Source organism: Panthera onca, chromosome F1 (genome assembly GCF_046562875.1).
Source record: "Panthera onca isolate mPanOnc1 chromosome F1, mPanOnc1 haplotype 2, whole genome shotgun sequence".
Taxonomy (NCBI): Eukaryota; Metazoa; Chordata; class Mammalia; order Carnivora; family Felidae; genus Panthera; species Panthera onca.
In genome coordinates this window covers 33785901-33802580 of record NC_138355.1, presented here as the reverse complement: position 1 = coordinate 33802580, position 16680 = coordinate 33785901, and the positions used below count along the sequence as shown (strand labels likewise).

Below are 16680 nucleotides of genomic sequence, written 5' to 3'. Positions count from 1 at the left end.
AAGATAAAGGCAGAATCTTAAAAACAGCAAGAAAAAAGCAAACAGTTACGAACAAGGGAAAGTCCATTAGACTAGCAGCTGATTTTACAGCAGAAACACTGCAGACCAAAAGGGAGTGGCATAACATATTAAAAGTGCCAAAACCTACAGCCAAGAATACTCCACCCAGCAAGGTTATTCAGAGAGAGTTTCCCAGACAAACAAAAGTTAGAGGAGTTCATCACTAAACTGGCCATTAAAGGGACTTCTTTAAGCAGAAAAAGAAAAGAACATTAACTAGAAGAAAATCATGAAAGGAAAAAATTTCATGGGTGAAAGCAAACACAGAGTAAAGGTAAGTAGATCAATCACTTATAAAGCTAGTATAAAGGTTAAAAGCCAAAAGTAGGGGGTGCCTGCGTGGCTTGGTTAAGCCTCTGACTCTTGATCTTGGCTCAGGTCACGATCTCACAGTTTGAGTTCGAGCTCCACGTCCAGCTCTGAGCTGACACCGCAGAGCCTGCTTGGGATTCTGTCTGTCTCTCCCTCTCTCTACCCCTCCCCTGCTGGTGCACACACAGTCACTCTCTCTCTCTCTCTCTCTCTCAAAAAAAAAAAAAAAGGTAGTAAAATCAATCATTTTTAAAGCATTCGTGAAGGGATTCACAAAATAGAGAGATGTAAACTATGACATCATATACATAAAAATGGGGGGAGTAAAAATTCAGTGCTTTTAGTATATGTTCAAACCTCAACATAACAGACGCTATGTATGACAAGCCTACAACTAACATCATACTCGATGGCAGAAAAACAGAAAGACTTTCCCCTAAGTTAAGGAACAAGACAAGATGTCCTTTTTTGCCATTTTTAGTCAATATGGAACTGGAAGTCCTAGCCACAGCAATCAGACAAGAAATAAAAAGCATCCAAATTGGTAAGGAAGAAGTGAAACTGGCACTATTTGCAAATGACATACTATATATAGAAAACCCTAAAGACTCCACTGAAACAATTAGAACTAATGAATGAATTTGGTAAAGTTTTAGGATACAAAGTTAACATATAGAAACGTGTTGCACTTCTATACACTGATAACAAGGTAGCAGAAAGTGAAATTAAGAAAACAATTCTATTTATGATTGCATCAAAAAGAATAAAGTACCTAGGAATAAATTTAGCCAAGAAAGTGAAAGACTTTTACTCTGAAAACTACAAGACACTGTTAAAAGAAACTGAAGATGACACAAGAAAATGAAAAGATACCACACTCATGGATTGGAAGAATTAATCTTGTTAAGACGTCTACACTACCCGAAGCAATCTACAGATCCAATGCAACCCCTTTCAAAATACGAACAGTATTTTTCACAGAGCTAGAACAAGTAATACTAAAATCTGTAAGGAACCAAGACTGTGAACAGCAAAAGCAATCTTGAGAAAGGAAAAAGCTGGAGGTATCACAATCCCAGATTTCAAGCTATACTATAAAACTATAGTATTCAAAACAGTATGGTACTGCCACACATAAGTCAACAGAACAGAATAGGTAGTCCAGAAATAAACCCATGCTTACTTATGATCAATTAATCTAAGACAAAGGAGGCAAGAATATACAATGGGGAGAAGACAGTTTCTTCATTTAATAGTGTTGAGAAAACTGGACAGCTACATGCAAAAAATTAAAAGCAGACCACCTGCTTCCACCATACACCTTACATCATGCACAAAAGTACACTGAACATGGTATAAAGAACTAAATGTAAGACTGGAGACCATAAAACTCCTAAAGGAAAACATACTCTGTAATCTCTTGGACACTGGCTTTAGCAACATTTTTCTGGATCTATCTCCTCATGCAAGGGAAACAAAAGCAAAAACAAACTATTGGGATTACATCAAACTAAAAAGCCTTCGCACGGCAAGGGAAACCATGAACAAAAAGGCAACCTACTAAATGGGAGGAGACACTTGCAAATGATATATCCAATAAGGGGTTAAAATCCAAAATATATAAAGAACTCCTACAACACCCTCAAAAAATCTTATCAAAAAATGGCAAAGGATGTGCATAGACATTTTTCTAAAGAAGATACCCAGATGGCCAACAGACATATGAGAAGATGCTCAACGTCACTAGTCATCAGGGAAATGCCAATCAAACCCACAATGCAATACTCCCTCACCCCCGTCAGAATGGCTAGTACCAAATACACAACGGGGTGCTCAGTCGGTTGAGTGTCTGACTCGTGGTCTCGGCTAAGGGCACGATCTTACCATTCATGGGTTCAAGCCCCACACTGGACTCTGTGCTGACAGCACAGAGCTTGCTTGGGATTCTGTCTCTCCCCCTCTATTCCCCTCTCCCACTCATGTGCTTGTGCTGTCTCTCTCTCTCAAAAATAAGTACATAAACTTAAAAAAAAAACTAACAACACAAGAAATAAGTGTTGGCAAAGATGTGGAGAAAAGGGAACTCTAATGAACTGTTGACAGGAGAGTAAGTTGGTGCAGCCACTGTGGAAAACAGTATGGAGGTTCCTCAAAAAATGAAAAATAGAAATAGCATTCCACTACTGGGTATTCACTCAAAGAAAACAAAAACACTGATTCAAAAAGATACATGCACTCCTATGTTTACTGCAGCATTACTTACAATAGCCAAGCTATGGAAGCTACCCAAGTGCTCAGCAATGGATGGATAAAGAAGATATGGAACATAACTCAACCATAAAAAAAGGAGTGAAATCTTGCCATTCACAACAACATGGATGGACCCAGAGGGTATCATGCTAAGTGAAATAAGTCACACGGAAAAAGACAAATACTATGTGATTTCACTTATATTTAGAAACTAAAAAACAAAACAAATAGAAACAGAGAACAAATGAGAGGCTGCCAGAGGGGAGGAGAGTGGAGGTGACGGGCGAAATAGGTGAAAGGAACGAAGAGATGCAAACTTCAAGCTTTTTCGGCGGTGACAACCTCCCCTCGAGAACATGCCCCTTGCAAAGGACCTCCTCAATCCCTTCCTGCAAGAACGGAGGAAGCGTAAGAAGCAGTGAGACGTCCAGTGCTGCAAAATCACCACCATCTTTGGCCACGCACAAAACAGTAGTGTTCTGAGTTGGCTGTCCTCTGCCAACCTACAAGGAAGAAAGGCAAAGCTTACAGAGGGTGCTTCTTCAGACGGAAGCAGCACCGAAAGCAATGTGAATCCAAATGAGTGGAAAACCATCCCAATAAACACATTTTAAATTTAAAAAAAAATAGTAATAAGGTAAGAACTTCCAGGTATAAAGTGAGTTATGGGGATGAAAAGTATAGCACAGAGAATACAGTCAGTAGCTCTGTAGTAACTTTGTATGGTGACAAATGGCAATTTATTGTGGTGAGTCCTGCATAGTGTATAGAACCGTCGGACAACGACGTTGTGCACCTGGAACTAATATAATTATATCAGTCTATAACTAGGTCAACTATACTTCAACTTAAAAAATGTCAGTGGACTAAACATTCCAATTAAAAGGCAGATTAGACCTTTCAATCTGGATTCAAAACAAGACCCACAACACACTCCCTACAAAAAATGGACTTCAAATCCAAAGATATAAGAGTATTTGCTCATGATTATTTCACTTTCTTTTTATTTATTTTTTAATTTTTTTTTTAAACGTTTATTTATTTTTGAGACAGAGAGAGACAGAGCATGAACGGGGGAGGGTCAGAGAGAGGGAGACACAGAATCCAAAACAGGCTCCAGGCTCTGAGCTGTCAGCACAGAGCCCGACGCAGGGCTCGAACTCACGGACCACGAGATCGTGACCTGAGCCAAAGTCGGCCGCTTAACCGACTGAGCCACCCAGGCGCCCCTCTTTCTTTTTATTTAAAAGCACAAAAGCACAGAGCTTTGTGTCAGCACAGAGCTATCAAAGGGTCTTAGGTGAGAGGAAAATAAGTCATTCATTCTACGCTTCCACAAACACACATCAAGCATCAACTCTGTGCGCAAGACTTGGTGCTAGGCGCTTCAGGGAGACCCCGAGAGAGGAGGACTAATGGTCTGTGCTACAAGTGCTACAGGACTCAGAAGCACGAGAGGATGTAAATGGTGAGATTTTCTTTGTTGGGGTGATGTATGGGTGTGAGGAGAAGGACAGACATGAGCAAAAGGCTTCGTGGAGGTCATCTAGCCTTGTGCCCAAAGCACCGGGAGAATTTTGATGAAGGGAGTAATTTGGTGTTCATTATTCATTTATTTTCTGAACTGAAAGTCCGGATATCCAGCCTAGTGGTTAAGAGCATGAGCTTTAAGTCAGAGAGGTTGGGGCGGCCAGCTCTCCTATGACTACTCTGAGACCCAGGGCAAGTTACTTACTGCTCCTAAGCCTCACTTTCTTCATGTGAAAAGGAAATGATCACTTCAATTTTACTGGATATATAAAAGAAAGGAGAGAATGTTGCAAAATGCATTACAGATTGCCTGCTTAATGAATTAACGTTACTAGAGAAATGGAACGTACCCTCTACTTTTCAAAACACAAAGCCTTTTGGGGGGGTGGGGGAGAGGAAAAATGGGTGATGGGCACTGAGGAGGGCACTTGTGGGATGAGCACTGGGTGTTGTACGTAAGCCAATTTGACAATTACATTCATAAAAAAAAAAAAAGCCTTCAATAAAAACAGCAAAAATGAAGACCATGGCACTACAATCTCTTACAATGATAAACTAGAAAAAAACATGCCAGAAATAACATGGAGGCAAGGCATAAAACAGTATCTTTCACACAGTAGGCATGTGATGTTTGCATGCCTATGAAATGACCAAATGACCCAAATAATAGAAGAGCTACGTCTCACAGCGCCAACTAGCTACCTTCCGTCTGTAGGACAACAGCAGTGCATTTGAGCCTGTAAAACTGTAAACCAACTGATACACCTTACTATTCATGGCAAGATACTTTACAACGTTTCTACATCACACAGATGTGCGAGTTCCCAGAAATGTCTATGAGGTTCCTTCAGACAGTAAAGAGCAGGTCATGGGAGGCAATGGACATTCACAGCTACAAAGAGAAGTGAGGAACCAGGAGCCAGGAACCCCCAAGGAAGCCCGCCCACGGCTGAGCACGAGCCACACGGAAGGCAGCAGCTCTAGCTCTCCAAGAGGAATTAAAGCAAGTCTCTTTTTCAACTTTTGTCTCTGATCCTACTGCTACTGCTTCTTATTGTTATTAGGGACAGTGTCCATTCCTGCTCCCTGGTGGCTTTGCTATCCGCCTTCTCCCCGGGTTTCTCTGTGACTCTGCTCCGCTGTCCTGGCCAAGTCCCTCTCCCAGCCTGCATCCTGTATAGGGTGCTCTGTCACACACACCACAGGACACTGCTCTCCTTCACACCCAGCCTGTAGGTGGCTCCCCTTACCTCAGGCGCTGATCCCTGATCAGTCACGTGTAGCCGGTCTGCAGAGTCACAGGACCCAAAGTGCAGTAGTCCGTGTACAAGTGGACCCCCTCACAGCTGTTCTGCCTGGAAGGCACTCCCCCCTCCTATGGCCCATGTAAGATCACAGGTTTGCGTCAAGATTTTTTTAAAGTAATCTCTACATGTAACATGGGGCTCGAACTCAAAACCCCAAGATCAAGAGTGACCCGCTCTTCCAACTGAGCCAGCCAGGCACCTCCCCACAGGTTCACTCAAAAACATAGCAGGTAAAAACACATTCCCTGTCACAAGGGGCTCATAATTGCTGTAGCAACAAGGGACCAGGTTTCAACATCTGAATGAGGTTTGGAAAAATCACAAGACAAAACTGAAGGAACTCTGCAGTGACTAATTGGGTATATAACATCTGAACAGAATTGTTAAGAGTTAGCAGGGACCCAAAAGGCCTTCTGGTCCAAAGCCATATTTGCGCAGTGATCCAGGTCCCAGAGAGCCTAAGACTGGCACAGAATGAGAGCCCTGGGGTCCCGACTCCTCGTCAACGTTCTTTCCCTACGCAACAGTGAATGGTAGTGCTTAAGGATCCAGTCCCTAACAACGACAAAAGATCTGATTGGAAGAATATAACTTCATGACAAGTAGAAGCTTGGGACATTTTTAAGTAAACTGCATATTTCAGCCTGGCTAAACCATGCAATGAAGAGGAACAGTAATGGGCCTTTGTGGGCAGGTATTCACTCTATCATAAGTCACACATACATGATTGGAAATGTTCTGCCTTCATGAAACCTTTGGTTAGGGAAAGAGAGGAATTTGCATCTTCTTGAAAATTCTAAAAAAGCTGACTTAAGGCACAAAAAGGTCAGATGACAATTGCATCATCTGGATTTGTTTGGCAGAGGTACTTGGACAAATTACTCTCATGGGGTCCCCTCCGTTTCGCTCACAGAAGCCAAGCTGAACTTCTTTACCGGCCTTTTCTTGATCCATAAATTGGCGCGTGAGTTAAACAAAAACTGTAAAACTAGGGGCGCCTGGGTGGCTCAGTCGGTTGGGCGTCCGATTTCGGCACGGGTCATGATCTCATCATCTGTGGGTTTGAGCTCCGCATTGGGCTCTGTGCTGACAGCTCAGAGCCTGGAGCCTGCTACAGATTCTGTGTCTCCTCCTCTCTCTGCCCCTCCCATGCTCATGCTCATGCTCTGTCTCTCAATAATAAATAAACGTTAAAAAACTTTTTAAAAAAATGGTAAAACTATTTATCATCCACACATGCTATAAGTGACACTCCAGTTCTGAAAGAAGACACCAATACATTTTGCCATTAAAAAAACAGGTGCTGGATATTTTGGCAAAATGTCCCGTGTACTCTGCAGTCAGAAAAACCAAACACCTGCTTTTTTGTGGCAAGCTGGATGAATGTGTTTTAAAAGTATACATTCTTTACATGAATGCAAACTCATGATGAATGTGTCCTGTACAGACACATTCTGTAGAAAGACAGAAATAATGCACAAGATTTTCTTAGGAAAGGTAATCTAAGAAAAATCCAAGACAACCAACACTGCTTCAAAAACCCAGACTTGCCCCGGAATAGAAGTCAGCCCATTAAGGGATGTGTGATGAGTAATTCAACTTCTGAAAACACAGTGGGACCTTTATTCACAGGAAGGGGGAACCGGTCATCTACTCTACCCCTCCAAAACTCTACCTTGCAAACAACAAGGGGCTAAGACGCATCCTGAATGCAAAGAAGGAATGAACTATCCTTTTGGGTTTTTTTCCTTTTTAGTGATGCGATGGGTTTGTTGTTTTCGTGGGGTTTTTGAAATATAATTTACATACCATAAAATTTACCCTTTTAAATAAGTGAATATATTTGGTTTTTACTACATTCACAAGGTGTGCAACCATCACCACTATGTAATTACAGGACATTTTCATTACCTAAAAACAAACTCCATACCCATTAGGAGTCACTCCTTCCTCCTAGTCCCTGGCAACCAATAATCGGCTTCCTGTCTTGATGGATTTGCCCGTTCTAGACAGTTCACATAAATGGAATCCCACAACATAGAAGCTTTTGTGTCAGACTTCTTTCACCTAACATATTTTCAAGATTCATCCATGATGTAGATGCAACAGTTCTTCATTCCCTCTGACTGCCAAATACTACCCCGCTGGGTGAATATACCGTTTATTTATCCACTCATCAATTGATGGACCTTTGAGCGGCTTCCGCTTTCTGGCTATTATGAATCGTGCTGCTATGAACATTCATGTACAAGCTGTTGTGCAGACGTAAGTTTTCATTTCTCTTGGGTATGTACATAGGAATGGGATTGCTGAGTCATATGGTGACTCTCTATATTTGAACTTCTAGGAACTGCCAGACTTTTCCACGGTAGCTGCACCATTTTACGTTCCCCCCAACCATCTGTGGGGGTCCTAATTTCTCTACATCTTCACCAAAACTTGTACATCTTATTGACCACAGCCATTCTTGTAGGTGTGAAGGCGACACAACGATACAAATCTCACTGTGGTTTAGATTTGCCCTTCCCTGATGATCATGATGTTGAGCAGCCTTTCATGTGCTTATCAGTCATCTGCACTACAGAAACATTATTCAGATTCTTACTTGGGTTGCCCTTTTATTATTGGAGTATAAAAGTTCTTTTATATGGTCTAAATACAAGTCCCCAGATCCATGATTTGAACAGGTCTCTCATCCTGTGGGCTGTCTGTTCACTTTCTTAGTAGTATCCTTTAGTAAACCCAAATTTTTCATTTTGATGAGATTCAATTAATTTTTTTCTTTGGTTGCTGATCTTTTTCAATTCTATTAATACACAGTTGTTTCCATGGAGAATGCACTGTAATGACTAATCAGCCAAGTATCTTCCTCAATTTTGTTACAAGAGTGATATAGTAAGCTGCTTATTCAGTTAGCGTGTCTGGTCTCATTTCTCCCTTAGAAAAGAATAAGTGGTTGTAATTCCCTTCATAGAAAGGAAACAGATCGAGGCTTTCAGATTATGGACTGTAACTCTTTATCTCAGAGAGTACAACTGGGAATATAATCCTGAATGTCTGGGTGCTTAACTGGAACCTCTGCTGCCCAACAGCCCCCACCTCCAGGCCTCCATGGGGCTCCAGCTCCACCTCCTCTTCTGGTCCCCGAATGTGGCCACCCCTCGAGGCTCAGTCTCCACAGCTCACTCTACAGGCCGCCCAGGCCTTCTCAAAGCTCGCACTTTAGCTACATCAGTCGTTATCTCGCTCCGCCTCTGGGCCTCTCCGCCCAGACATCACACCTTTGAAGCTTCGTATGTCTGCGGCAGAGAAGCACCTTCTCTTCCAGCCGCTCACCCCGGACTGTACGTCTATATTCTCCGACTCACCCTGCTTCAAACCTCAGAGTCTCCTTTGACTCTTCCTTCTCCCGCTCCCCCACGTCGAAGCGGCCCACCCTGCCAGCCTCTGACCCAGCACGGTCCTCCCTCCACTAATCCAGCCCTACGGCACTGCCACACTGCTCCTCCCTGCGTGCCCGTTTCACCCCCTTACTGCTCTGCTCCAATCCCATTAAATGCTCCCTGTTCCCTAACGGCTAAACCCTGACACTCAAAGCCCTCCATAATCTGACCCAATCTGTCCTTCCTACCTCATCTCCTACTTCTCTCACCAACCCTCCGCTCCAACTGTACCATGCTAACCCACTGCTTCCGACACGTCCTGTGTTATCCCCACCTCTACACGGTTGCACATCCCGTCCCTCCTCCCTGGCCCGCCCCGTCTCTTTCACCTACCAGTCACCCTTCCTTCAGGTTAATCCCACTCCCTTCACTAACTGGCCCCCCCTTCATTCATTTCTGAAGCACCTGTCTCTACCATTTCCTTGACCCTCTATCATTGATCCCAGTTGCTCACATGAGATACATTCCTGTTCCCAATCCCCATGTCCCCCCTCCAAACGTATAAATACTGAGCACCCACAGTGGGCCAGACACTCTGCTAAGCATCAGTTGCAATGAAGTGGGAGGGGAGACAAAAGTTCTGGGAGTGCCTCACGGGACTCAGGGGCAGGCCTAAGGGGTTAGTAATGATTAAAGAATTATATTCAACAAATGTGCCCTTTAGACCGTGCTACATTCTATAAAGGAAAATACTGAGTGCTAGGAAAGCACATAACAGGGAGAAAAGGCCCTCAGTAAGTTGTTCAGGGAAGGCTCTGGAGAAGGAGAGAGAAGTTCTTCTTTGGGTATCCTGCCTTCTCTCTCTACATGTCCCAAGTTCCTGGACACAGGCCCTGCCTCATTTGCCCTCTTTTTAGTTTTAGCACATTGCATAACAGGTGAAGGAGCCCATGAGTGACTCTGGTAGAGGAAGGGGAGGATTCTGGAGCAGAAAAGCACCTCATCTAGAAACTGAGCCAGAGTTGGAACACGCTGGGAGACAGCCCTGGGTTCAAATCCCAGCCCTGCCACTCATAAGCTCTGAGCACATTACTTGGACCTCTCTGTTCCTCATCTAGGAACCAGGACTACCCATCTCCCTCACGAATGGCCATGAAGGCTACGTGTGAGTATACACAGAAAGCCCTACGCAGGCCTAGTGCATGGAAGCACCCAATAAACGGCTGCCGCCATCGTTACCGTTATTTATGTTACTATTACAGGACTCAAAGGCAGGAAGCGAGCTTTGCCAATTGTGTGTCAGGTCACCAAATACGGGCCAACTCCCTACTAAGACTTCTGAGTCTGCATCTTCTATGGTCTACAGCAGAGATGAGCCCAGAAGGGTTTCCCCTGAAAGCACGAAGGCTCTTGCCAGTCTGTGGAACTATCCCAATTTGCTCTGCTTGAGGTCTGGTTTCTTGCTCTGACTGACCTTAGGCTGTAAGGCCCCAGGAATCTGAGGCAAAAGAGAGGTTAAGGCCAAAGGTCATCATGGCCACTTCCTAGTTTGGCTGGCACTTATCTATAAGTGGAAACACAAAAGAAAGCTTCATCTTTCCAAGTCTGGCATCCCTCCTCTCCTTCCGTCTCCATCTATCCTCTTCAGACGGGGGGCAAGAGGGCAGTACAGGGCGCACCAGGCAGAAGAGTAGCCCGCCAAACATGTCCAAGTCCTAATTCTCGGAACCTATGAATGTCAAGTTAATAGCAAAGAGAAATTAAGGCAGCAGATAGGATTAAAGCTGCCGTTCACCTGACTGTAAAACAAGGGGATTTTTCCTGGGTTATCTAGGTGAGCCCTGCGATTACATGTAAACATGGAAGAGGGGGCAGAAGTCTATGTGACAATGAGAAGATAGGAGAAAGACTCAACAGGCCACCGGTGGCTTCAAAGATGGAAAAAGGGCCACGAGCCAAGAAATGTGAGCACCCCCTAGAAGCTGGAAAAGGCACTAAGATGGAATTTCCCCTAGAGCTTCCAGAAAGGAATTCAGTCCTGCTGAAATCTTAATTTCAGCACAACGAGACCCATTTTGGACTTTTGCCCTCCAGAACTGTAAGATAATAAATCTGTTGTTTTAAGCCACTAAGTTTGTGGTCATTTGTTACAGAAACAATAGGAACCCATATACAGAGCTAATGCAAATAAATATAAATATACTGTTCTCTCCCTGGGGCTTCAGGACTTCAGACGTAGTGCCCAGAATCAGCGTGGGGGCAGCCATGCTACCACCTTTTACACAATAAGCTTTAATAAAAGGATGCTTAAAATACTTTTTAAAAACCACTGGTGCAGTAGAAAGCCTGGGGTCAGACAGAGCTTGATCCTGTTCACCAGCAAAGTGATCCTTCCATATTCTCCTTAACCCCCTGGGGCTCAGGTCCTCATCCATCAAAATCAGGATGCCTACCTCACAGGGTTGTCATGAAAATTAAATGGGGCAACGGGAATGACAGAGCTCGGCCCAGAGGAAGCAGTCAGTAAACAGCTACTCTTCCAGCCTCCGTCCTTCTACAAAGTCTTCCCTATGGGGCGCCTGGGTGGCTCAGTTGGTTGAGCATCAGACTTCAGCTGAGGTCATGATCTCACAACTCTTGAGTTCGAGCCCCACAGTGGGCTCTGTGCTGACAGCCTGGAGCCTGGAGCCTGGGGCCTGGGGCCTGGAGCCTGCTTCGGATTCTGTGTCTCCCTCTCTCTCTGCCCCTCCCCCGCTCATTCTCTGTCTCACTCTGTTTCTTGAAAATAAACATTTAAAAAAAACTTTTTTTTTTTTTTTAAATAATTAGGCACAATCACAGAATATCCTATGTCATTCCTCTCCCCTTAAAGGGATCAAGAGGAGCACAATCCCACCTCCCTCAATCCACCCAAGCAGGCAGACTCAGGTTGGGGTTCCATTCACTCATTCAGCAAATCTTTACCATATGGACAGGTCTGAGACAGTGAGCAGAACGGACTGGTCTCCACCTTCATGGAGCTTACATGCTAGCAGAAGAGATGTTCATCAAATGCCAAGCAAATACACTGCCCCATCAGGGAGAGCTACGAGGGAGAGATGCATGGACTGCAAGTGACAGGTTGGAGGGTGGAAGTGATCTAGCCAGGAGGTCAGAGGCTTTGTAGAAAACAAGTGAGCTGAAGAACGATTAAGCATTGACATTAAACATTAATCGGAAGAACGATTAAACATTAACTTGATGACAGAGGGAAGAGAATTCCAAACAGAGATATAACAACAGAAAGGCCTGATGGTGGAAGGGAGGGAGGCCCAAATAAAAGAAGGCCAGCATGGCTGAGGAGCAGAGAAAATGGGGAAGCAAGGAAAGCAGGGGTGGGGGGTGGGGATGACTCTCCGATTCAACTGGATGGGTAATACATGCTATTCGCCAAAACAGGAAGCACTGGAAGAGGGCCACACCAGGAATGGGGAGGTCACGAGGTCAATTTTGGACATGTGGGGTTTAGGGTACCTTTGGGGCATCCAAGCAGAGCCATGACCTGGGCATTTGGATATACAGGATATGTTAAGTCTGGAGTTTATAGGTAACCTCTGCACTAGAGGTGTAAACATGGCGGTCACGTGTGAACAAGAAGTAACTGAAGCAGGGATGGGGCCTGGGTGAGACCACCCACTAGAGAGAGAGAGAGAGAGAGAGAGAGAGAGAGAGAGAGAGAGAAAAGGGGCCTCTGACAAACACTTAACACCCAAGAGCTGGAAGGTGACTATAAAGGCGGTTGGAAGGAGCACTCCGAGAAGTAAGGAGTTACGTTATCTAAGGGTGCAGAGAGTACCCAGGAGGAAGAAGCGGTCAACATCATCTAACATAAGACTCCTTAAGATGCCACCTGACTGATGGGACCCTGCCTGCCCAGCTGGGTGACCATACTGGCAAGGCCTGATGTCCAGGAGGTGAGGCCTATTAGATATTCTCCTTGAGGGCCCTGGGAAGTGACCCAGATATTAGAGGCTCAACTACTAACGGCTTCCTAGGAAAAAACAAACAGAAGAGCAGAGACCCATTACCTCCAATGTCATGGCCTCAGGAACTGGCTCAAACCGGAGTACAGAAAAGAGCGGATACTGGCCTGGACACCTCCTCTGTCCCAAGGCTGGTTAAATATGTATAGCTTTAGAACTAGGGCAATACCTGAGACCTGACACTGGGGTGCAGGACAGAGGGGCTCCTCCTCTCCTGCAGGTCCCCAGGTGGCCAGGCGCCTGGACTGGGGCCTCCAGCTATAGCAGAGCACCATTTTCCAGCCCTTCTGCCCCCAGTACTGAACCCACTCACCTGGTAAGATTCCTGGACCTTGTACTCCGTCTGCCTCCTTTTCTTGCTCGTCTGCCCGCTCTGAGTTCTCAACCACCTGATCCAACTCCTCACTCAGCTAAAGGGGGGAGACAAAGAGAGCAAACCAGTCAGCCACATCAGCCTTGCTGAGGAGGGCTAGAATGAGAAAGCAGAAGCTTCCTCTCACTTAACTGTCTCTCTCTCTTTCTCTCTCACACACACACAATCACATGATGGAGGGGGTGTTATACCAATTCTACAGATTAGGACACTGAAGCTCGGAAAACTCACGTTAACTTCCCGTATGTTCGTTTCCTAGGGCTGCCCTATCAAAGCACCACAAACTGGGTGCCTTAAGAATTAACAGAAGTTTATCCCCGCACAGTTCTGGAAACTAGAAATCTGAAATCAAGGTGTTGGCAAGGTTGGTTCCTTCTGAGGGCTGTGAGGAAGAATCTTTTCCATGGTCTCCTAGCTTCTGGTAATGGCCAAGCCTTGGTGTTCCTTGGCCTATAGAGGCCTCTCCTCTCCAAGCTCTGCCTCCATCTTCATATAGAGTTTGGGAAGTGCATCTCTGTGCTGTCTCCACAAGGTCAGCTACTTATAAGGACACCATATTGGATTAGGGCCCACCCTACTCCAGTATGACCTCATCTTCACTAATTACATCTGCAATGACCCTACTTCCAAATAAGGACACTCTCTGAGGTACTAGGGGTTAGCACTCCCCACACATCTTTTTGGAGGGACACAATTCAACCACAACACTTTCCTTGGCCATAGAGCCAGAAGTCAAATCCAAGTTGGTCTAGTTCCAAAACCGATGATCTTAACAGCTTCCCAGAGGAGGAAGAAACACAGCTAAGAGTCTGCTGACAGAAGGAAACAGTGAAGTTGGTGTCAGAGCTCTCCAGGACACTGGCTCAAGTCCACCGACTCAGGCTGCGAATGGCAGGAAAAAAAATGGGGAAGGTGGTCCATCCCAGAAACAGATATTGATCAGCAGCCTGACAACAGGCAGCTTCAACCTCACCTCATCAGTGCTCTCACCTGTCAAATGGGGGAAATGAGCCACCGAGAAGGGCAGGCAGAGGATACAGTAACAAACAATTCTTCATAGGACTGAGGAGGAGGGGAAGAGAGATGAAGACCAGAGTTTAAAGGACCTAACATTGAATTGGGAGGGAAGGGAAAGGGATTGCTTTCCTAAATATTTTCTTAGGCTCACAGTGTCAACACTTAAGGTCTCAAACGTTTTAATTAAAAATTAATATCCAAGAAACTTGGGTTAAAATAAAACTCTTATGTATCTATTGTTCTTCCATCTCCTCCCCTCTTTTTAAAAATTTTTTCTGATGGGGGGTGAGGGGCAGAGATAGAGAGGGAGAGAGAGAATCACAAACAGACTCCACACTGTCAGTGCACAGCCCAACACGGGGCTCAAACCCGTGAACCATGAGATCATGACCCAAGCCAAAGTTGGACACCTAACCAACCGAGCCACCCAGGTGCCCCTAATTTTATTAAGTGATCTCTATCCCCAAGGAGGAGCATGAACTCACAAGCCTGATATTGAAAATCGCATGATCTACCAACTAAGCCAGCCATGGACCTTCATCTCCTTTTTCATGCCTCCACTCCTGCCCATTAGAATCAGGTAAAATCTCCAGTGTAAAGTCCTCCAAGCCCACAAGAAAAGAAAACCAGCAAGTAGGAGAGGGCTGGGAGGCTGGAGAAGACACCATGACATACAGGTAGTGGGGACACATATCAAGAGATCACCAGAGCCCTCGCTGGCCAAAGAGAAAGAAGGATGTTAGTCTGAGAAGGCCCAAAGTTCTTTGATCCAAGCCTCACCCAGGTTCAGCCTAACCCAGATAGCAACACGCTCCCAACCCAGCTCCCTTCCGGACTACCTGCAGCCCCATCCCCAAAGCCAAAATCTCCCTTCAGCAAAGAAACCCAACTCAGAGCTAGTTAGACTCCTAACTCAAAGGTCCACTCCCAGAACGACCCAGGCAAGAGAGTTGGACCACCCTCCGGGAGGCCTCCTTCCAAAGAAGGCAAGAGACAGGGACTTCAAAACGAGCCACTGAAGAAGGTAAAGGGAAGGGCCCTTCCAGTGTCTTCCATCTTGGGGGTGCCCTCAAATAGAAAGTGACTTTACCTTTGGCCTTGCCAAGTAACTGTCTGCATTTTAATAAACGTTTCAGGAGCCCTACTAGGAAAGGCGATACTGCAGGTTACATATGGATGGTGAGGGACATGGTCCTACAAATCAGGACCCCAAAGTTCCCTAGAAGCAGGAGCCACCCACGTCCTGTGAACAAGAACTATCATCCACTGAGAGGTCCCTCCCTGCCAAGCACTGACCTAAGCACCTTCCATATACCAACTCATTGAACCCTCACAACCCTGTGAAATAGGAACTATCATTACCTTCCTTTGCAGAGGAAGAAACCTGAGGCTCAGAGAAGTGACTTGACAAATGGCCAGAAGCAGAGCAGGAGAGGAACATGGGCTCCCCAACTTCAAAACAGTATTTACGCACTATGCTCTACTCCCTGTGAATCTGAAAGCTTTCAGAGGAAAGACACAACTCATTCCTCTGGATTCCTTCACAGGCTAGGGCATGGAATCTAGGGGCCACAGAATCCCAACACAGGTTAAAATCCATCTGGCTCCTTTGGATAAAGGAGATTGTGGGGAGAAAGATAGAAATGTGTCCCAAAGTCAGATTCCAGACCAGGTCCTACACTAAAAAAATAGCAAGCCTTAGGCAAATCTCATCTGCCTCCAACTCAGGTGGAGGTTCCCCTTCCACTGTAGGGCTAAGCCATCTGCTTTTATATTATTTATATAATCCACACAGTATCATTTACAAAGAGAGGAATGTACACCAATGTTGGTCAGTATTGATCAAAACAGCAGGAAGTACATATGAGAAGGACAGGCAGAATGCTAGACTGATCTGGGAAGTCAGTCTCCATGGAACATGAGGGACTTAAGATCCCTCCTTGAATAAGGGAGGGGATTTTGACCAATGGGGACTGAGAAGAAGTTAAAGAAAAAGAAATGGTGTGAGAATGCGCATAGGGACAGGAAAGTCGGAGCACATTTTTAAAGAGTGAATTTCCAGTGTGATCAGAACACAGATAGGTGAGATGAGAAGTCAGGGATGCTGAGCTGTGCAGCGCTTCCGAAGCTTGCTAAGAAATTTGTGGACTGTTCAGGGTAGATCAAGGGCAGCACCAGGTGTTTGTAAAAAGGAAAGTTCTGGGATCAAGGCAGGGCCTCAAAGCAAATCTGCACAGCCTAGGGGACACCAAAGGGAGAGATGGTAACACAGCATCTCACTCAGGTGGTCAGAGCAGACACAGAACACAAACCTGAGGACTGAAGATGTGTAACTGAACCTACAAATGAGGGGACGACCGTGCGGGGTGGGGGAAGGGGGGATGATCACCAGAGATGACCAGAGTGTAAGACCTAAGAGGAGGAGG

General features: G+C 45.3%; 1 protein-coding gene across 11 annotated transcripts in view; it reads right to left on the bottom strand.

The window, feature by feature from the left end:
* PACC1 (proton activated chloride channel 1) overlaps nucleotides 1-16680 on the bottom strand; it is a 167829-nt gene that overhangs the window by 17202 nt on the left and 133947 nt on the right. For 10 of the 11 annotated variants that reach the window (XM_060643881.3, XM_060643876.3, XM_078441315.2 and 7 more), the window contains one exon: nucleotides 13178-13274. The exons of the other annotated variant lie outside the window; for it this stretch is intronic. In XM_060643881.3, coding sequence (XP_060499864.1) covers nucleotides 13178-13274 — 97 coding nt within the window. The remainder of the gene's footprint in view (nucleotides 1-13177; nucleotides 13275-16680) is intronic. 11 annotated transcript variants of the gene reach the window in all.